The 22,241-nt window shown below is 38.7% G+C and overlaps 2 protein-coding genes across 6 annotated transcripts; one reads left to right on the plus strand and one right to left on the minus strand.

Moving 5' to 3' along the window:
• Positions 1-4,521: 4,521 nt before the first annotated feature.
• On the plus strand, positions 4,522-13,126 carry LOC113568565 (myelin-associated glycoprotein). Of its 4 annotated transcripts, none has more exons than XM_035534273.2 (9): positions 4,522-4,595; positions 5,796-5,864; positions 6,619-6,981; positions 7,463-7,753; positions 8,926-9,192; positions 9,313-9,397; positions 9,506-9,577; positions 9,811-9,871; positions 12,918-13,126. In XM_035534273.2, exons 2-9 carry the CDS (start codon positions 5,816-5,818, stop codon positions 12,978-12,980), a joined length of 1,251 nt encoding a protein of 416 aa, XP_035390166.1. In that variant the 5' UTR covers positions 4,522-4,595; positions 5,796-5,815; the 3' UTR covers positions 12,981-13,126. The 4 variants fall into 4 exon arrangements, 3 of the variants coding, with proteins under 3 accessions (XP_035390166.1, XP_081556433.1, XP_035390167.1); XM_035534274.2 differs by lacking the exon at positions 4,522-4,595 and adding an exon at positions 5,998-6,051 and having other exon boundaries at positions 5,802-5,864; XR_014117929.1 differs by lacking the exon at positions 12,918-13,126 and having other exon boundaries at positions 9,509-9,577.
• A 5,279-nt stretch (positions 13,127-18,405) lies between these two features.
• Positions 18,406-22,212, minus strand: LOC113568297 (uncharacterized). Of its 2 annotated transcripts, none has more exons than XM_081700599.1 (9): positions 22,133-22,212; positions 21,833-21,902; positions 21,366-21,728; positions 20,943-20,984; positions 20,489-20,554; positions 19,946-19,979; positions 19,674-19,748; positions 19,274-19,355; positions 18,406-18,988 (listed from the first exon to the last, which is right to left on the minus strand). In XM_081700599.1, exons 1-9 carry the CDS (start codon positions 22,133-22,135, stop codon positions 18,872-18,874), a joined length of 852 nt encoding a protein of 283 aa, XP_081556725.1. In that variant the 5' UTR covers positions 22,136-22,212; the 3' UTR covers positions 18,406-18,871. The 2 variants fall into 2 exon arrangements, with proteins under 2 accessions (XP_081556725.1, XP_035390273.1); XM_035534380.2 differs by having other exon boundaries at positions 18,407-18,988; positions 19,946-20,039.
• Positions 22,213-22,241: the final 29 nt, after the last annotated feature.

Raw genomic sequence — 22,241 nt, forward strand, 5'->3', positions numbered from 1 at the left:
AATTGAAATGTATATAAGCTTTCCTATCAAAAAGGAAACACTATTAACACTGTCAGGTTGGAGATGAACACTTGAAATTCTATATTATACTAAACTTCTCACATGGTGCATTCATCATCTAGAAGACTGATTTGAAGTCTCACCATTGTGAGGCACTTGTAAAGTCAGGGTAGAGCTGCCCTCACTGTTGCTGGCACTGCAGTGCACAGTGTCTGTGAAGCCTAGTATCCCCTGTAGAGTTCCAATAGTAAGAGAGCCATTTGTCTCTATGCTGGTATTGTGGAGCTCTTTGGATGGGTCTGAACCCCACCACTTGATGTAGCTGGCAGGATGGGAGTTCACCTTGCACAGACATGTTACTACTAAGATCGCCGAAGTACACGAGGAGGCAACTTCAATTTGAGGAGGATCTGCGAAGGATAATTTCAAAAGGTGCTTAAATTTAGACTACTGGTGACATAAAAAGGTCAATGATGGTGATTATTTCATAATGTAACACATATATAAGTGTATCTGCCTTAATTGTATCTACAGATTTGTGAATGTGCAATGGTGCTCGAACCCAGGTCAGGACACCAACAGCCTACTGGGTGAGCTACCACGCTTTAACAATGGTGTACCCGTGTGCAAAACAGTTAGATCTAAGAACAGGTAGAACAGGAGAAGGTAAAAAAAAAAAAAAAAAAAAAAAAAAAAAAAAAAAAAAGTGGGGAGTTGAACCCTGGTCACTTTGCTGCAAGGCAAACGAACTCCAGCTAGACTGAGGCCGCCATCACAAAGCATGACAAAACGAGAGGAAAAACTAAACACCACGCTGAGCGTGGAAAATGGGAGAACAAAAGATGCTACGGAAAGAATGGCAGTACCGATGCACTGGGGAAAACCAAATTAAAACTTCCCAAACAAAACCAGAAAACAGGGAGAAACTTTAATGGCTAAGGGGAGCGACAGACTCGAGAGGGGAAAACTGGAGAAGGGAGGGGACGTGTACAGACACAGACACTCTCACAGAGGTGTAGCACAAGGGCTCACAGACCTCAGTTCCCAAAGTTACCAGCTAGGAGCTTGGCTCAACACTTTAGCAAAAGCCCAGCACTGAGTGACTGGGTCACTGGGCTTATACAGATCTAGCACAGCTGTCAGGCATCAAGCCTGATTAGTAATGTGCCTGGTACCGACCCTTACACTTTTTTGCGTCTATAAACCCCATGGCTTTTGAAATAGCGCTGTTTCATAGGTAGGAACGAGAGTCTATGAATCTCTGCTGATAAGCGGTACCTTCAAAGCACAAAATTTTCCCCCCTAACACTATGATTTCACCAGATAATTCAACAAAAGATAGGAATCATAACCATTAGTGTTATATGCTACGAATGTGTACCCTTCGAATTTTCTTTGACGGAACATTTTTAAAAAGGCTTCGATCTACACATCCCCTTAAGCCATCCACACACCCTCATTAAACCCCACGCAGCATAAAGAATTAGCTATATGCACGCCCATTTCCTGTATGGACTCTATATCATAAAATATGTAACGTTCGTCTGCCATCTCTACCTGTAACGGTTGTATGAAACATTCGTGTTTAACCTCTGATTCTATTTTTTCTCTACAAACTCTGCACCAAGGCTGAGCACATTTATGTTCTTTTTGACCTTTGCTAAAGGGGCTCAGATGTTCTACCATTCCACATTTCGGGCAGTAGAATCCTATTCTGTATAACGAATATGTATCTCCCAACAAGTTTCGCATCTCTTCTTTGTGTTTATCGTAGTAGTAATCTGACCTACACAGTCTTAGACAATCTGAACACTGCAATGTATTCTGAGTATAACTATAACATTCAGGATCAAGACATACGTTACAGTAATACTCGCATTTGTGTTTTCTCATACATGTGAACTCTTTGTAACAGAAACGACAGACGTAAGGAAACCCGATGAGGAAGACCTTCAATATTTTTAACACCGTAGTAATGGTTGTCGTGTTTGAATAAGAAAATGGTATTCTCGTGGGGTGTCCTGCTAGTTTAAAAACAAAGAGCAGCCACTTTTGTTGAACGTGTGATACAACACAACTATTTTACAATTCAATAACTTCTCAAATCGGTTTATATCGTTAAAACTAACTGCATCATTATCGAATAATCTTACACCCCGCTGCATCTGACTAACAACATTTTCAATGTATTGGGATACTTCCTGAGGATTCAAATGCTGTGCAATGCATAATGCAAAGCATAGATTGTTGTTAGTGTTGTGAAAAACATACAGATGTCTCATCTTCTTTTGGAAAACGTCTGATCTGAAGAGGTGCGCTATTTTACTCCTAACACAGCCTTTGGGTGGGTGCACTATTTGGATCACCAGTTCCACACTATCACTTGCCATTATCTCAAGATTGCTCTGCATAGCTTTCTTGAGCATGGTTAGAAAAGAGTCTAGTTCCACGGCTCTGTTATTCAACTCAAATTGTAATGAAACATTCAGATTAGGACCTTGAACTAGAAAATGTACAGCATCTCTCGGACCAGCTATTTCATTAACGGTATCCATCATGCCGTTTATAATCTCTAGAATATAATTGTAAAATTCTGCAAAACTGTTAACGTTATCCAGTGAGACAAAATGAACTCTCCTCCTAATTTTTGTTATTGAACTTTTCTCTACAAATTATTCTAATGTCAGGATCTACCCCATACCCCGTTTGTTCCGTTTCCGTACGGTTTTCATCATTATCTGAAGGGAGAAATTCTACATCAGTTTCATATGTTCTAGGACTCTTGTTCATCCTTATTAAAACTGGTTGAAGAAGAATTCTGTGAACTCGACTGTTGAGTACATTCACCAAATAAGAGTCTCTCATTTAACACAGCCAAGCACTGATTCAGTTCAGCCGCCCAGTCGAACAGACTCAACTCCTGATCCTCGTCGTCTGAGCCATCTTAGAGGGAAAAAAAACTGATCCAATCATTCTAGTATATATGTGATTATTAATCATGCATTTATAATGATACTTACGTGGTGATAGTGGCCTACATGTTAGTGGTTGAACAACTTGAATAGGCCTAGAGTTATTTAGACGTTATGAGCCACAGTGACCTCTGCATACGCATATGTGTAGACGTCGCCGGTTGTACGAGGTTCCATGAAAGAATTGTGAGCTCCGTCGGGGGGCTCGATGAATAGTGGATGACGGTAGAGGGATTCACCCCTTCTGCCTCTATGTGACAAATTAAAGCACTGTATAAGCTTTTCGACAAAAAGCAGTCTTTTAACATATGTTAGACGTGCTCTAGAATGGATTACCTTGTATCAATTCATTCAGTATATGAACTGTTTCATCATCTTGTGTCCTTATATCTGCTGATAAAAAATAACAAAAATTAAAATGATAAATAAATTACATCAAATTAAAATGTCTAAAAGTTCAAGAAATTACCTTGGTCAGCAATTCTCTCCACAGATTCAACAGGAACTCGTGAACATCTGAACCTACGGAAATACATAGAACAGAATTATAGACTGTGAGCAGAAGAGATCATCATGATGGTGTCCTTTATAACAAAACGCATTGATGTTACATAATTTAATGCATAAATTAAATAAATAGAATCACCTACTTCAAAGTTAAAGTTTCTCTATTTAGCTAGCCATGAGAATAAGAACAGCCATCGATCAAAAGAGTTTCACAGTTTTAAGAAAGAAAGGTCGGTGGGGAAAAGAGATGGTTTTCAGACAAAAGCTGTAAATTACAATCCACCCATCCCCAACACCACTCTCAGATGTGGAATGCACTGAAAAATGTTAAGGGCCCAATGTGTGATAATGGACAAAATGGACAAGAACCTTGTGTGATAAAACTTATAGAGTAAACACATTTGGTGAGAGATCACAGAAAAAAAAATAAAATAAATGGAAACATTATGATGTTTTGTGAAAGGTTTGCTTATTGCCCTGTTTGAGTGCATATGGCAGATAAGATGTGAGGAGGAGGAGAGAGAGAGAGAGAGAGAGAGAGAGAGAGAGAGAGAGAGAGTGTCAATGACCCCTGACTGCAGAGTGTGTGTCAGAGAGGATAATGAACAGACAGAGAAAGTGGAGAAAGACTGGTATAGTATGAGACTGAAAACTTAAATTTTCTTTAATCACGTTAATATTTCTCAGTTAAAGAAACCTCTAATACACAGGTCTGTTTGGTTGGGTAAAAAAAAAAGGCGGTAAAATTTGAACTTTCTGGCCTAGTGTATTACTGACCCTGGGAGGAGTTTGGTTTTTGGGGGACGGACACCTTATATCAATTTTTGTCAGAAAGTGTATTCCTGTATGGGTAGGAGAAGGGGGAGGGATGTGTGAGTGGGGAGGGTTGTATGAGGGGGGCTTATGTCAATTTTTGACAGAAGGTGTATTCCTGTATGTTAGGAGGAAGGACTTGGGAGGAGGTGTGACTTCCTTAGAGAATCAGCCAATGGGGGGGAAGAGTGAGTGAGTGGGTGAGTGTGAGAGAGAGAGAGAGACACAACTGAGACCCATACGCATGTTTGAGTATCCGTACATGACCGGCAGCGGAGCAGAGCGGACATTAATGACTGGGAGGTATGTATTCATTTAAGACTCATAACTTTTAATTACTTTAATCACTTGATTATTTCTCAATTCAATAAATTATTACATGTTTTCATATAATATTATGTCACATCATATCATGACTCGTGTCATGTAACTCGTGTCGGCCCGAGTGCCACAGGGCGTGGAGCAAGACTCGCAGACTTCCTCGACAAGGACGAACATTTATTAAATAAATGACAGCGGCACTCACACGTATTACAAATGATAACATGAACATGAAACGAGTGACATTTAAACAAACATAATGAACACGCTTAAGCTTTCACAATGACGAAGAAACATTAACAAGTTACATCAACACGTTACATCGACACGTTACTTCGACAATGACCAGCAACGCCGCACACCCTGACGTGAGTTTAAATACACACAGACTAAAACGAAGTGCAGGTGTGTGCAGGCGTGGCCACAAACGAGAGTCCTCCCACTGCACGTGGCTGGCCAAACCACGTGCCTTGCGCTTGACAATAATAATAATTTATATATATATATAAATTTTATAAGAAATATGGTGGTGGGGGGGTCGGGGTGGTGTGTGTATGTGTGGGGGTGATTGACAGATGTCAAATCAATCAATCAAATCAACAAATAAGTCATTTTGACTGTTAGTGTATACTATTACTCTCTCTCAGGGTTCATTTGATGACACATTTGCATGGGCTAGATGAATGATAAGGGAAACTAAGACTAGAATAAACGGGAAGTGTTAAGGCCTAAAATAAAGACATAACACTGGCCCTAAAAAGGGAACAAAGCACCCAAGGATAACAACTATGTTCTGAATTCAAGAATACTGCCAATCACTGGGTGCAAAAGGTATCTGATTGTTTTATTTACATTTTCATTTAGGGACTTTAGCAGATGCACTTGTCCAGAGTGACTTTTAAAAGTGCTGTAGTTGTCTATTCAGAAAAGTATCCTTAGCTATCATAAATAGTATAAATATAATAAAGACAAAACCTTTCTGAGCAGGTATGTAAATTTGGACCCCACAAGAAAACTACACATATGGTTTGCAGTACCAGAACAGCAAAGAAAATTTTAAACCTGAGTTTTTGTTTATTATTGTTCCAAATAAAGTAATTACATTATTATGTATATGTATAATGATGTATAATTCCAATTGCCCTGTATTGCTCCTGAAATTCTATGATAACTATTTCCCAGGTGAACAGTAAGACAGGAAGATGTTCTTTTACTGGTGGTATTTGTGTTTTTATGTCCTCTGGCTTAAGGGTAAGTAGAGAAAATTATACAAGTTTTTAAAATAAACATCAAAGAAATGTTAACCTCACCAAATATTAAAGATACCATAGAATGTATTTATTCAGTATTTTTAATTTGTTCTCTGATATCTGTATACCTGCAGAACAGCAGAAGGTTTGCCTGGAGTAGAATTTGGGCTGATGTATGCACATTTTAGGTGCAATATTTTAATCAATCAAGACTAACAGTCTAATATTTATGGAATTGGTTTGTTTTACAACCCACTTTTGCTTATGTGAGATTAACATTTGAATGGGGTGACAACAGAGTGTGAGGTTCACAGAATGTGAGTTCATGTACTGAGCTCTCCTTATTGAAATGTGCCAAGCTAAATACAGTTTTCCATTCTGTGACACCTTTAAATGTCCTTACAACAACTTTTAAACAGTGTTTTAATATTTTTAAAATTGTATTCTATTTAACTTATTGAGTTTCAGAAGTTTTTGGATTTCATTTGAAGCAATGCTAATGGAATAATCCCCAACAGTTATAAAACTGCATCTTAATTTTAATTAAGCCTTTTGTTGTTGTTAAACCTTAATTTCAAGATCCCACTTGACGCTGCATTATTTATGATAATGAAAAAGGCTGGATTTTCAGGCATGATTTTAGAAGCATGTGGTGATTACTGATTTGTCATGTCACAGTCTGGTCTTCCTGAATGCTCATACTCACATGTTGTAGCACGGTGAACACTTCATATACTCATTGTGTGTCATTTCAGTGTCCCCCATTGAGAGTGACTCATGGAGAGTTAAAATACCTCCCTTGATGGTTGGCTTGGAAGGCTCGTGTGTGGTGATTCCCTGCCACTTTAATTATCCTGGTCCAAGCAAAAAGGCCTCGGACTTCACTGGAATCTGGTTAACAGACTTTAATGAGAAGGTTTTCCATTCAGTAACCTCCAAAATCAGTCAAATGTTCCAGGGACGTACAAGCCTCACGGGTGACTTAAGCCACAGAAACTGCTCGCTGAAAATCAACCCACTGCATCACACAGATAAAGGCACTTTCATGTTCCGGATTGAGATCGAAGATTACAACAAATATTCCTTTACTCAAAGTAAAGTCTCCCTTTTAGTAAAAGGTGGGTGTCAGACAAAGGTTTAAATAACAATCAAAGGAAATATTAGTGTATGTCTCAGCCACAATGCACATTACATTCTAGCTGGATTGAACTGGAGTCAGAATATTCTTGGAACCAGAACAAGACCACTGTGTCCACATAGTCTCTTTTCATTGGATTTGGCCCACAGCCTATTGTGACCAGTGTTCCCATCCACCCAAAGAAATCAAACCAAGAAGGATAAACAGGGTTCAAAATAATTGCTCCAGATTAACTATGGTGAAAATTCATTGCAATTACTTGTTTCAATTTAATGTTTGAGGTTCCAAAATTGTGTATATATGTTACAGGTGCTTATGTTTATATAGGTCAAATTTTGTTTGGCCCGTATTTTTATGTCTGTGAAATGTGTGGTTGAACTTGGCATTGAGGTTTGTGTTTTTGTTTTATGATTTATTTTCATGGCACTACCTTTAAATTTTATTTTATTTTTCATGCATAGATTCTCCAGCACGCCCAACCATATCTTCAGGGATGGAAATGAGGTCAGGGAAGAAGGTGACAACTTCCTGCTCTGTGTCTCACTCCTGTCCATCAGACCCACCTCACATCACATGGAATTACAGAGGAATACTTAATAGCCAATCACAGGAGCAGACCAAGGGTCAGTGGACAATGACTTCAACTCTGAGCTTTATACCCTCCAAAGTGGACCACAACCAGCCTCTCATTTGCACAGCTGAGTTTCCAGGAGGGAAGAGAGTAAACATCCAGACAACTTTGAATGTCAAATGTGAGTCAAACATAAAATCTAGTGTATGTTTATATGGCAAATCTTTGTCGGAATCATCTATTATGAAATAGAGATTGGGGAATTTCTGCATTTAATCAACATTTATGAGCATCAGCAGGCTTTTAACTGTCAAATAATACATGTAAAATTCCAGTTTGCCTTTATCTCTAAGAAGGCCTATTGGTTCAACTCCCCAGCATTTGATTATATATTAAATTATGGAGCCTTTGTTTCTGTTTATTTGTACGTAAATTTTTTCAGAATATAGTGACTGATGCTACACAGTATATATGTATTATTGATCCTCCAGAAATTGTTGAGGTGATCTTGGAATCCTTAGTGCTTTGCATACACTTTCATTCTGTAAGGGTTGGCACCAGGCCGTGGCCTTGAGTCAGGCACACTATCAGGCTTGATGCCTGACAGCTGTGCTAGATCTGTATAAGCCCAGTGACCCAGTCACTCAGTGCTGGGCTTTTGCTAAAGTGTTGAGCCAAGCTCCTAGCTGGTAACTTTGGGATCTGAGGTCTGTGAGCCCTTGTGCTACACCTCTGTGAGAGTGTCTGTGTCTGTACACGTCCCCTCCCTTCTCCAGTTTTCCCCTCTCGAGTCTGTCGCTCCCCTTAGCCATTAAAGTTTCTCCCTGTTTTCTGGTTTTGTTTGGGAAGTTTTAATTTGGTTTTCCCCAGTGCATCGGTACTGCCATTCTTTCCGTAGCATCTTTTGTTCTCCCATTTTCCACGCTCAGCGTGGTGTTTAGTTTTTCCTCTCGTTTTGTCATGCTCCATTCCTTTGAAGTGCGATATACGCGCAGGTCATTATGATGGCGGCCTCAGTCTAGCTGGAGTTCGTTTGCCTTGCAGCAAAGTGACCAGGGTTCAACTCCCCACTTTTTTTCTTTTTTTTCTTTTTTTTACTTCTCCTGTTCTACCTGTTCTTAGATCTAACTGTTTTGCACACGGGTACACCATTGTTAAAGCGTGGTAGCTCACCCAGTAGGCTGTTGGTGTCCTGACCTGGGTTCGAGCACCATTGCACATTCACAAATCTGTAGATACAATTAAGGCAGATACACTTATATATGTGTTACATTATGAAATAATCACCATCATTGACCTTTTTATGTCACCAGTAGTCTAAATTTAAGCACCTTTTGAAATTATCCTTCGCAGATCCTCCTCAAATTGAAGTTGCCTCCTCGTGTACTTCGGCGATCTTAGTAGTAACATGTCTGTGCAAGGTGAACTCCCATCCTGCCAGCTACATCAAGTGGTGGGGTTCAGACCCATCCAAAGAGCTCCACAATACCAGCATAGAGACAAATGGCTCTCTTACTATTGGAACTCTACAGGGGATACTAGGCTTCACAGACACTGTGCACTGCAGTGCCAGCAACAGTGAGGGCAGCTCTACCCTGACTTTACAAGTGCCTCACAATGGTGAGACTTCAAATCAGTCTTCTAGATGATGAATGCACCATGTGAGAAGTTTAGTATAATATAGAATTTCAAGTGTTCATCTCCAACCTGACAGTGTTAATAGTGTTTCCTTTTTGATAGGAAACCTTATATACATTTCACTTGCTGTCTCTGCACTTGTTGTAACCATAACTGGCATCTCCATATGGATAATGAAAAGAAAATGGTAAGAATGAATCACTCTTTTCAAATAACTACATTAACACACTTCTAAAAATATATGAACAAGCTGTGGGAGAGAAAATAATGCTACATGTCTTTTGTGAGAAATTAGCAGAATAGAGCAGAATGCAACACACCTGAAGACAGAAATGAATGTCACCCCAAGCCAGGCTGACTCACAAAGGTACATGCAAGGACATCCTTGTGTCAAAATTGCAGCAGAGATACTTACCTGTTACAGAGCAAGCTGTAAGCAGTTTGAATTAACGACATTTGTCCAGTGATGTTTACTGTAAATGAAAAGTCACTATATCAGTAGCATATTAGTCAGCATGCTAGCATTGCTCTTGGTTTCAGAGGTCACTTTACATGGATTGGGTATATTCATATCATAATAACTTGTCCTTCGGTTTGCAGAAAATGTGAAGATTCCCCCCCAAACTACAAAGGAACGCAGCATGTGTATAGCAACATGGCGGTAGGCAGATCACAACAAATCATCTTTGCATTTGTTGAAAGTCATTTGCTTTTGTGGAATGTTAAGGAGTCTAAAACATGTACCACACTAATCTGTCACAGCATTTACAGTAGTGCTAAATACGCACAATGTGTCTCATAAGAGTAGGGATACGGTTGAATTTAAGTAAACAGTGTATTTAGCGGAATTTTTTTTTAAAGGGAACAACTTTATTTGGTGGTCTACTTAATTCTAACATTAATCAAAATTTTAAAACAATAACACCCTGGAAAGAGAGGTTAGGTTGTGGACTCAAGACAGTATGAGTCAACTAAAAGGTTGGTTTGAAAATACATATTGGAACACATGTCAGCAGGGTACATTGGATTACCACAATTACAAGTGACAATACGTGTGTGCGGAACAGTTATTCCTACAGGAAATATTAAGGTCTATGTCTGTGCCACCTAAACAAGATGATGCATATTAGTGAGAATATTAAACAGATGATAAATCCCATGAGGAAGGCATTTAGTGTCCAGTACTGAGGTCCTGTCAAACTGAGGGGAAACCTAAGAGAGAAGCTGACAGTGTAAAATGGAGGAACTCTCTGGAAGATGCTGTTACAACAAAGAGCCCAAAACACTCTGGGACACAATAAAGAGCATGACAGGAAAGTTCTCATCAAAGAAGCCAAGTCCGGCACAAAATGACTTTGAATTTTCAAATTCACTACATGGTCATTTTGTGATGTTTGAACATAGGGGGCATTTATCATAAATGTACGGATATTTGTAAGCATCACACCAAGCAGTCAGGATAGGATAACATTTTGTGACGGCAGCAGGGAGAGAACGAGAAGCAAGTGCACTTACAAAGTCCTGATTCTCCATAACAAGAACAAAAATATGCCCAGCGGAGAGCTAACTCCATTAATAGAAAGGAAACTGACAAGCAGCTGACAATAACCACTCATTGTACAGCGATGTGGAAGCTGGCTTGCAGGCGTCGCCTTCTAGGCTCTGTACAGGCGAGCAATGCACTGCACTGGAGGACAGTAACTATGGGCTTTAAATAAGAGAGAATAAACAAGGCAAAGGTGCTCATGCTTACTGATCTGGCGACAGTCCGTGACACGTGACACACAAGGTTGGCCATGTGATAAATACATTTTGATGTATCAGTACAAAGAAAACTACTGGTTCACATAATGAGTGCATTTGTTGAAGCATCATTTTTGAGCTTTCTTTAGATACATACACCCACGCACACACCATTCCTCTAATATGGAGGTCATTTCATATCACACCAATTTCGAGGACATCCTGTCCTAAGTAATGTAACGACTTCTGTCCAGCTGTCTTTACATCAGCTGTTATGACGTCTAATGAGAGCAGTTTAACTCGGCATCACCACCATGAGGAGTTTAACCCAGTGACACCACCAAACCAATAAAAAATGATGAGGTCCACAACAGATCTAAAGAAAATACACACAAAGGAAAAACACCAATACATAGCACTCCTATATACCAGTGGGTTCCACCACTATCAGCAAGAGAAACTGCAAAACTGTACTGTAAAAGATGAGACTTTAATCATTATATTGCCAAAAGTATTCACTCACCCATCCAAATCATTCAGTTCAGGTATTCCAATCACATCCATGGCTACAGGTGTATAAAACCAAGCACCCAGGCGTGTAGACTACTTCTACAAACATTTGTGAAAGAATGGGTCTCTGTCAGGAGCTCGGTGAATTCCAGCATGGTGCTGTGATAGGATGCCACCTCTGCAACAAGCCCAGTCATGAAATTTCCGTGCTAGTAAATATTCCACAGTCAACTGTGAGTGGTATTATAATAAGGTGGAAGTGATTGGGAATGACAGCAACTCAGCCACGAATTGGTATGCCACGTAAAATGACAGTGCAAGGTCAGCGGATGCTGAGGTTCGTAGTGTGCAGAGATCGCCGACTTTCTGCGGAGTCAATCGCTACAGACCTCCAAACTTCATATGGCCTTCAGGTTAGCTCAAGAACAGTGCGTAGAGAGCTTCATGGAATGGGTTTCCATGGTTGAGCAGCTGCATCCGAGCCTTACATCACCAAGCGCAATGCAAAGCGTCAGATGCAGTAGTGTAAAGCATGCCGCCACTGGACTCTAGAGCAGTGGAGACATGTTGTTTGGAGTGCTGAATCACACTTCTCTGTCGAGTCTGGGTTTGGCGGTTGCCAGGAGAACAGTACTTGTCTGACTGCATTGTGCCAAGTGCAAAGTTTGGTGGAGGGAGGATTATGGTGTGGGGTTGATTTCAGGAGTTAGGCTCAGCCTCTTAGTTCCAGTGAAAGGAACTGTTAATGCTTCAGCATACCAAGAGATTTTGGACAATTTCATGTTCCCAGCTTTGTGGGAACAGTTTGGGAATGGCCCCTTCCTGTTCCAACATGACTGCGCACTAGTTCACAAAGCAAGGTCCACAAAGATGTGGATGAGCGAGTTTGGTGTAGAACAACTTGACTGACCTGCACAGAGTCCTGACCTCAACCTGATAGAACACCTTTGGGATGAATTAGGTGACTGAGAGCCAGGCCTTCTCATCCTATATCAGTGTCTGACCTCACTCTGACCTTCTGGAGGAATGGTCAAAAATTCCCATAAACGCATTCCTAAACATGGTGAAAAGCCTTCCCAGAAGAGTTGAAGCTGTTATAGCTGCAGAGGGTAGGCTGACATCATGTTAAACCCAGTGGATTAAGATTGGAATGTCACTCAAGTTCATATGCATGCAAAGGCAGACGAGCGAATACTTTTGGCAATACAGTGTATATTACAATGCAGTAACAATGCATTACCATCTGGACACCCTCCCAGCATCCCAGGATCACAATTACAGTCATGGAGGCTCTAAAATAAATAAAACAACATAAAACTATACAAAAAGGCACTAATGAAACAGAAGAAACTAACTCTTACCGCCACTCAATTTATTTAAATAATTTAGTGACCAGAGGCTTGTAATTTTGTGTGCTCTATCCATATAAACGTAACCATTTCTTACTCTTGCAGCTGGATGTAGAGGACAATCCATACGAATGTGCTACTGATGATGCCATTTATGCCAACATCTGAAGTCCAGTGAACTGAATCTGAGCTGGACACTTGGAGAAGGAGAGCAAGACTTCAAGAAAAATCTTTATTTATGTTTAGGTTGATCTCAATCAATCTAGGCTTGTTTGTGCATATTGGATGCCATTTTTAAATTGTAAAATTCAACGAATTATTTCAGAGAGTTGAAGAAATCATGTAGAATGTAAAACTTCCTTTCTTTATTTTGGTTATCTGTGTGACCATGTGAGGAAGCTTGTCTTTAAGAAATGACAAATACACATTAGAGTAATTGTAACACAAGACCAAAAAGCCTGAATTTAAAAGTGCAGTTCCTGACAATGCCCTCTAGATGGTGCTTGGCCACACTGAACAGTTTGTTGACTGCACATGAACATTTTTCTACTTTCAAATCTAATCAGGTAGGCGAACTAGCCTTGTCCTTCATCTGACGTAAGTTTTTGTCCCGCACATGAGCAGCAGTTCTGCTCCATCTTCCCCTGACAAAAGTTCTGTAAAGTGGCTGATGGGCCAGTTCCCATTGTCCAATCAGAATCATGACCATGGTCATTTGTTGTTATCTGGATTTTCTACTTGGGATAAGTGTGGTCTGGGTCCTAAATGATACTTGCAAGGCTACTTTAATAGACCATATTTCATGCTCCCACATTCCTCTAAAGTATGGCGCTCCAGGAGGACTGAAGTTGAATGTGATGTTTTGCTTGACATGCTTCTCTTGTAATGTAGCACACATTTCTTTGAAAGCTTCAACTCGCGTTCTCCTCCTCTAAAGTTAGTCCCTCTGGTGGAGTTAGTACCGCTCTGATGGAATTCCTCTGTGAGAAACTAAATTGTCTCAGGCCATCGGGAATGAATGTATCGGTACTAGAGAGTACAGAATCGTATACTGCAAGTGTTATTAGACACTTGATCAAGATGCCCCACCTCTTTTCATTCCTTTGGATTATTTTGATTACAAATGGGCCAAAATAGTGTCAGTGAAAAAGAAAGCAGGCTTAAAAAGTTGAAGTCTACATGGGGGAAGAGCTGTCATTGTAGGTGGCTGTGGCTTTGCTCTCCACCTTTGGAACACTGCATTTGTGCTGATGACATTTCACAGCTTTTTTTTTTTTTTCAGAAGTGTCTGAACACTTATTCTTATGTAGATGCTTCACTTTGTCATCAGATTCAGAAATAATGAGTTTAATCACAGGATGCTTTGTATCAAATACATCAGATACATGGTGAAATGTAGGAGTGTAAGTTTTGTCGCTTTATGGTTGCCAACTGATGGCACATTCCTTGCTGCCTCACGAAGAGCCATTTTCTCTAGTAGCTCTTGCCTTTGGTACAGAAGAGATAAGTTCTTATGAGGCCCCACAGAAATTCACATTGTTTAATGTTCTGCAGCAGAGGAATGAAGGACCATTATGTGAAGGGTTCTTACCCTAAAGAGACTATAGTGATTTGCCATGCGTGATGTGATTCTGGAATATCCATTTCTGGGCTTAAATAGCACTGTGGGAATGTGAGCTGTGAGAGGTATTGCAGTTCTCTTCCACATATAATCCAGGCTTTCCGGAGCTCTTCCGGTAAGTGTGGGTCATTCTAGTCTCTAAGTTCGTCCTGGAGATGCTGTACAATCTCCTTAGCTCCACTGGTAAAGGAGGTGATGTATGCAATATGGTCATATTGCTTCACCAGAACACTATATATGTGACACATGGTAGGTGACTTTGTATCTGTAATCCAGTTCAGCATTTATACAATACCAACAAAGACCCAAAGTTATTTCTTGTTGATCCAATTGATTCTGAGCAAGCCACAGTTCATTGTTCCCTGCTGTTGCGTCAGCAAGCAGATGAGCAATGACATCAGCATCATTGCTTGTCCACTTAGTTCAAATCCTCTTGTAGATAAGAATGCTTACAACTTCTCATCAAACAGGTCACCATCCTTAGCAGAACTCAGATTGTGAAGGCGGTTAACTATCTATGTAGCAGCTAACGTCTACATATCTTAGAACATTCTCTTGGCCCTGACAGTGGTCTCTGACGTGATGCTTTCCAGGCAGAGAATAAAGTTGATCCCATTTCTATGCATCTCATCATCCCCTAGGGCCAGATTAGGTGAATCACTTGCACTGATGTCATCAAGGAGCTTCGTAAGAGCTTTCATAATATTCCGAAGGGCTTTCGGTGCTCTCTCTCTGAAGGCCCATCAGATATCTAAGAGCTTCTTGAGCTTCAGTGTAGAGGATGCAAAGACTGCTGCTATTTCATCAGTGCAGCTAGGCACTTTGGGGAGCCAGTGCAAAAAGTATGCAACAAGTATACACAAACTGCTTGTTAGATTTTGAGGCTTCCACCAGGACCAGATTCAAATAGTGCACTTTGTTTTTTGTTGCATGCATGTATTCTGGCTTGAAGACCTTTATACATGCCACTCACGTTGGCTGCTCCATCATATCCTTGGCCACATGTATTCTTTATCTCTGGACCAGTCTTCTACAGAAGGGAAGGCATAGCACTTTCCAGCTCCTGGCCTGTAGTTGTATCAACATTACACACCCCAATGAGTCTCCCCTTTATTTGTATATGATGAAGATATCATACTACAAATAACACTTGCCTATGGTTTAAAACATCAGAGGTTTCATCCAATAGGATGGAGTACATTCCCACCCCTTTTATTTCACTTTGTATCTCGCCTTCCTGATGTAAGGGCCCAGTGCTGCAAATATGTCTTTTTGGCTTCTGTTAGACAGCACAGACACCTGGGGCTTTGTCTTGGTGACTTTCACTCTGCATTCATTCTACATTCTACATTGACACTGTCATGGCAGGAAATGCATTCTTCCTGCTATACATCAAAGAATGTCTGGAGTGCCTTTTTTGGTAGTTGGCCTGACCATGCTTGTCATGAGGATTTCTGTGACTGAGTGCTGGTTGAAAGCTGACAACTAAAACAGTGTATTGAAAAAAGAGTATTTGAGTACTCCAGACATACTTTTCCAGAGAACCAATGTTTTTCAGCATTTTTGAGATATGCTATGTCTAGTTACCATATCATATACCAGCCTCTAGACAGAGGACTGTGTTGCAGCACATAGAAATGTAATTCTCATTGCAGCTGATGTGAAATGTTTATCAACTATGTTTGCGATGTACTTCCTCTCCTGCATTAACAGCTTGCTTTTGCTCATATCCTCCCTGTGCTATAAGGGGTCCAGCCTCCGTCTCACCCTCATCTTGATCTAATGTGTCAGAAGATTGTTTCTGTAGTTGTCCCTGAAACTGACTCTGCTCTGGACTCTGTGCTTTCTTCTTCATCTGTGATGGCTTCTGTATCAGGTGGCAATATCATTCCCTCCTCCTTCTTCTCCTTAATGCTAGATGGCCTGATCCAGAAGAGAAGAGAGCTACCCTGGGCGGCCCGCTGAAGCTTTTCCTTTCTTTCTGTTTTCTTAGCCTGTCCTTTGTTGGCTTTAAACTGATATTGGTAAATGAGACCAATAAACATTATGCATGACAATTAAGGGCTAATCTTCCAAAAATAGACCAACATTATGATATCATGTTTATTTTGGTAGGACTGCTTGGTGACAAAGACACTACATTAAGTAAACCCCATCAGACTGTAACTGACAGTAGAGTAGCTCAACTTCAAGCTACTTTTTTCTGCAAACAATTTTTAATGGGTTATTTGATGAACTTTATCTTTACTTAGTTTTAATTTAATTTTAATCAGATTTAAAATTGTAATGGCCCTGAACTATTGTATTAAAATGATAATCAGTTGGCTTGCCTTGTCTACTGTCACGGAACACTCGCCTCCCCCGAGTCACAGGGTTTGGCCAGCCACATGCAGTGGGAGGGCTGTTCTGTTTGTAACCACACCTGCACACACCTGCGCCTGCGTTCATCTAAATGTCTATAAACCCGTGTCAAAGTGTGGAGAGTGTTGGTTAATGTTGACGTAGCGTGTCAATGTTCTTTCCTTATTGTTGAAACGTATGTGTGTTCATCGTGTTTGTTTAATGTCAATCGTTACGTTTGTGTTTATTGTTTGTAATACGTATCAGTGCCACTGTCGTTTATGTAAATAAATGTATGTCCCAGTCGCTAGTCTGTGCGTCCTGCCCCTCGGCCTGCGGCACTCGGGCCACCACGCGTTACGTCTACATCTACCCGTATGACAGGAGTAAGTATCCAAATGATTGCATAAACTATTAACCACATAACACATATTTATTTGTTTTAGTTGCATGACAAAGGAACTAGCCTACCGGTCTACAGTACATTTGGTTTCGTTTAATAATGCTATTCTGTGCCTGATTAGCTTGCTTGTTAGTGGAGCACTACATTGCATACAGCAGGCTGGTTGTATTGGGATGTTTTAATATTAGATTTATTTATTTTTTTCCACAACAGTGACAGTGTTGAGTCTTAGAGCAAACTCTCTCGCTCTGCAGCTGTCAGCGGTGAAGACAGGACAAGGCGACCCCACAAGCGTGAAAGCTACACTACAGGCATTCGATGTGCGTGTGCTAACCATGGTGTCTCTGACAAGGAAGAGCCAAAGGCTCCTGCGTCTCACAGAATTAGAACTCAAATGCTGTTGGCAGGCATTACATGCTTTTAACTGAGAATTGATGTCATGCGTCAAACTTGCGAACTAAACTGTAAAATTGGGAAAAAGGGTCACTCATCTGTTCAGAGGTCAAAAGGGCAAGTGCGTGATCACTGCCTGGGGTCCATCAGTGCGTCTGCCTAACACTATTACCTGGTTCCTGTTCTTTGGCTTCATCATAAAATGTCAGTGGGCCTCAAATTATACGAAGTTTGTTATTCGTTGCCATTCTTCATTCTGCAGCACAACAGCAAAATGTGCAGTAATTTCAGGTCTGTGTCCAAGGGCTATAAAAAGCAACATGTAGTCATAAACCTTTATTTTAAAGTCATTTCAACAAGTATTTGTCTCTTTTAAAGGACTCAATACATTTGAGACAGTTGATTAACAATTTTTTTTTAAATATCCTCATTGCCCAATAATCTTGCAAGTGTAAAGAAAAAGACAACTGTTTTTCAACACTTCTAGGCGGTGAGTGTGAAGTCAGATGAAGTTAAAAAAGGGATGTGACCCTGTAAAACTGACTGAAGTCTGACAAACCTCTTAAACTCCAGTTTTATTATATAGTTATTAGTATTAAAGCACATTATTCAGTAGCTACTGTGAATGATTAAGTAATGGTAGCACTAAAATTAATGTGAAAGATATGTAGGTACAAGAATGAGAAAAGAGAGTCTAGACCAGTGGGCAGAGTTTAAAGTTGAACAGTAGATCTTGCCAGTAGATGAGACCATTAGAACAGAGTCTGATTCAGGACTGGGACACTGTGATTCTATACAGTCTATGATATATAATGTCAATATTGAGTCAACTGAATATACACCATGGTTCGTGCACTCATTTTTATTATTAAATGAAAAACCTTTAACAACATTGCAATATGCTCTTCAGTCCTCTTTGAATTTTGTAATCAATGAACTTCAACAAACAATATGCAATCATCAATTAGATGTGTTCTGTTTCATAACATTTAAAATCTCTTGATTAATGTATTATTTCACATAGCTTAAGATACATCATAAAAATATAATAATAGTAGATAAACATGAGAAATATACCAAAAAAGTACACACTCTAGATTAAACAATATTTTAAAAATATACAGTAATCATTTTACAAAATGTCATCTACGTTGACATACATGCATGAGTACTAGCAAGCAAGTAATATTTAATACTTACATAATATTAAATAATTACCATTTGAGAATGCAGATTAAAGTAAATTCTAAAATAGATGTGTTTACTCAGTATACAGCAGATTTGCATGTAGTAGAATCATATCTATATATCTTGACCACTGTAGTTCTTGGAGCTTATGAGATCAGACATCAGTACACCAACATTACAGTATAAAGTGTCCATTTCATCACAGTCCAGCATGGCCTCCTCGTGATACTCCTGTCAAGAAAACATGCCAGATACAACAGTGAATCCCTATGGGATCTGCTTTTATATTTACATTTCATTTTCAAGGTGATCCTTGAAATCACTGAATCCACTGAATGTTATAGAATGTATATTTCATCTGTGATAATGTATAATTCAGCATATGTGATCTCCTTACCTCTCACTTTATAATAAGTACATTGTCATTGTTTCAAGGTCTGTGTTTGGTTAGTTTTGTTAAATAACATTACTTTGAGTTGAATATGTTATGGCTGATGTTGGATTTAAATAGACTACCTGTACATTGTTATAAATAGGTTCATCTTTAGGTGTGTGTGGTGGCTCCTGTTCTTTGTTATCCTTCTCGTTCATGTCTTGCCTGTGTGAGGATGATTATGATTATTTTGCAGTCAGGTTAGTTTTATTACTAATTACTCATAATGCAAAGATTAAAAATAATATGATATGAAAATGTATTATATTTTTAGATTTGAGTTGTGCTGTGAGAGATGAAGACAGGTTGCAGCTAGGGAGATCACACTTGATAGACAGCAAATCCTTCATTTCAAACTATGTTGCAGCAAGCTTGCAGTTACTAAAGTGATAACTTATGTCCCTTGATATATTCCGAGGCTATAAATTCCAAGGCTATATGCAGATTTACCAGATATTTCAAATTATGAAAGTAGTGTCTCACATATCAGGTTGTGTTCCATGAGGCATTTCAAAATTTTTGTAGTAATTTGAGTCATGTTTGAAAGTGTTCCTTCCTCTGAAAGATAATAATTCTTATAATGTTAATTTGCTAAACATACAATAATTGGTTATATTACAACTGCAATTAAATCACCCAAAGTACAGTAAGAGAAAAGTATTAATCACTCAAAAGTATTAAACACTCATAACAACAGAATTAATTAATAATTTCTATAGTTAAAAAATACAGAAGATTGTCTAAAGTAGACCCACCTTCTTCTTCGTCTGCAGAGAAATGCAAGCACAGCTACAATTCCAGCCACAATAATGGTAATAGACACAGAAATGACAATAGACACTGGAGTCGCTGTTCAACAGATACAAAGATCAACAGATACAAACAGCTCCATAACAACTGTGTACTTAATCAAATTTGATTGCAATCTAGGCTTTCATCATCAGTACAGTCTGAGCAATCATTTATGCCATCAGTGTTCAAGAATAACCAGTTGGGCATGATCTTAAATGATATTGCTACACTCAGATATGGACTGAACAGTGAAACATCATGTAGATACTAGGGATGTGAAGGGATAGTTTGACTGTTACAAATAGTGAAATCCTTTATGATGAACTAATATTAAAATGATAGGCCAGAGGTGATTAAGTATGGATCTCAAATGCAGTATGAAGAATGCATTTGAAGTTTCGATTTCAGATGCAGAGTTGAAGATCCCCATGCTGGTCAGTGCTGCATGGCCAGTGGCTTAAAAAGAAGAGTGGTTAACTTCACTCTGTGGTGGATTGAATGCTTACACTCAATTGGATCCATAGTTGAAATTGGATCCATAGTTGAAATTGGATCCATAGTTGATTTAAGGTCTGTAATACAGGAAAATAAATGAACTTGAATGTCTGAATGTTGCTATTTTAGAAATTATATTTTAGTACTATGAATCAGACACAGTTTGATTAACACCATCATAAAAATGGACAAATGGATCTAAAGATTATTAATATTATTAAATGTATTTCAAATTCTTAAAAATAGGGCTGACTATGAGTGTAAAATGTTACATGGTAAGAATTTTAAATGTTCTAATTGGTCGGATTTTGCTGTCGTGCCAGTTATAGTTATTTGGAGTTTAGTGCTCAAAAAACTTGAAGCACAATATAGATTTATTTTGGCAACAAATTATTATTTTGGTGGGGGACTGGAGGATTGTGCAGCCTTAAGTAAAGCAGTGTAAAATAACCAAATGAAACTAACCGGGAAAGGTCTGCTTTGTAGAATCAGGAGTAAGACCTATGACTGGATACAAAATATGATGTCACATAAGAAATGATGTAATAATATTTTAATAGATGTAAATGCAATTCAATTATTTAATTGTTTCAGTGGTCAAAAGTCTGAGTACACCTTATTAGTTTGACAATTTTAATTAAATTAAATATTACTTTTCTTAGCATTTGTGTGTGTGTGTGTGTGTGTGCACGCTAAGAACTCTAATTGTAGATTATACACTTTTGCTACTTTATATATATATATATATATATATATATATATATATATATATATATATATATATATATATATATATATATATATATATATATATATATATATAGGGTTATGGTTAACAATTTGCCAGTGGATATTGGGTTTTGCAGACAAATTTATAGATTCACTTACCATTAATTATAACCAGGTTTTTCTGAAAGCTATAACTATCATGTTTACTCTCCAGTCTAAAGTAGTACTTCCCCTTATCTTCTTCTTGGATATTGATGATTGACAAAGAACAGTTATTGTTTTGGAGATTTCCAAGGAGTTTGGTTCTTCCCCGAAAATGCCTAATCACAAATGAGTCATTATGATGCAGAATAAACCTCCTTTTGTCCTTGCTGTTTATTATCATACTTGCGTTTCCATGTTCCTTCCAGAACCCTTGAATTTCTTTGCATTCTTCAGGATATGTCACATGGCAGGTAATACTGATGTTACTGGACTTTGTGGCATTAATTGTCTGTGGTTGCAACGTGATATTCCATTTTCCTTATATGGAACATATAATGTGTTGAATATTCATACTGTATTTTTTTTAAGTTTTAAAATACTGTATTTAAATAAAAAATAAAAAGGTTAATAAAAAGTCTTACCTTTGGAGATAGTGACATCTATTAGCATGCACCATAAAAAAACTATTCTTATCCACTGTAAAGGTACCATCTATGGATAATCAAAAGCACAAAACCAGTGAGCTATATAGAATTTTTAAAAGATTCAAAAACCTATTGCTCAAGTAACCTGAAATTACATATATAGTAGTACTAACAACTGCAACAACTAATACTAATAAGGTTGTATAACCCTTAGATAAATGACACAATGGTATTCATGAATTTGACTAAAAGCAGAATTGTAAGAGAAAACACATTGAGGAGGAAAAACTACCATACCATTCTTTCTAGCCCTACGGCACTGAACTGATACCTTGGAGAACACAGGAAGGAATTTTAGCTTAGCAATTTTAATGTTGTAGACTTCCTGTTGCTTCATAATCAGTAA

The sequence above is a fragment of the Electrophorus electricus genome, chromosome 17 (assembly GCF_041902795.1).
Source record: "Electrophorus electricus isolate QZ-2024a chromosome 17, ASM4190279v1, whole genome shotgun sequence".
In the NCBI taxonomy this organism is placed as follows: domain Eukaryota; kingdom Metazoa; phylum Chordata; class Actinopteri; order Gymnotiformes; family Gymnotidae; genus Electrophorus; species Electrophorus electricus.

Coding starts and splice junctions, on each gene's coding strand:
- LOC113568565 (XM_035534273.2), top strand. CDS start 5,816: ATGTTCTTTTACTGGTGGTATTTGTGTTTTTATGTCCTCTGGCTTAAG. Junction 5,865..6,618: donor TTATGTCCTCTGGCTTAAGG/GTAAGTAGAGAA, acceptor GTGTCATTTCAG/TGTCCCCCATTGAGAGTGAC. Junction 7,754..8,925: donor GACAACTTTGAATGTCAAAT/GTGAGTCAAACA, acceptor TATCCTTCGCAG/ATCCTCCTCAAATTGAAGTT.
- LOC113568297 (XM_035534380.2), bottom strand. Junction 20,040..20,488: donor AACTATGGATCCAATTGAGT/GTAAGCATTCAA, acceptor TCTGTTGAACAG/CGACTCCAGTGTCTATTGTC. Junction 18,989..19,273: donor CTATTTATAACAATGTACAG/GTAGTCTATTTA, acceptor TTTTCTTGACAG/GAGTATCACGAGGAGGCCAT.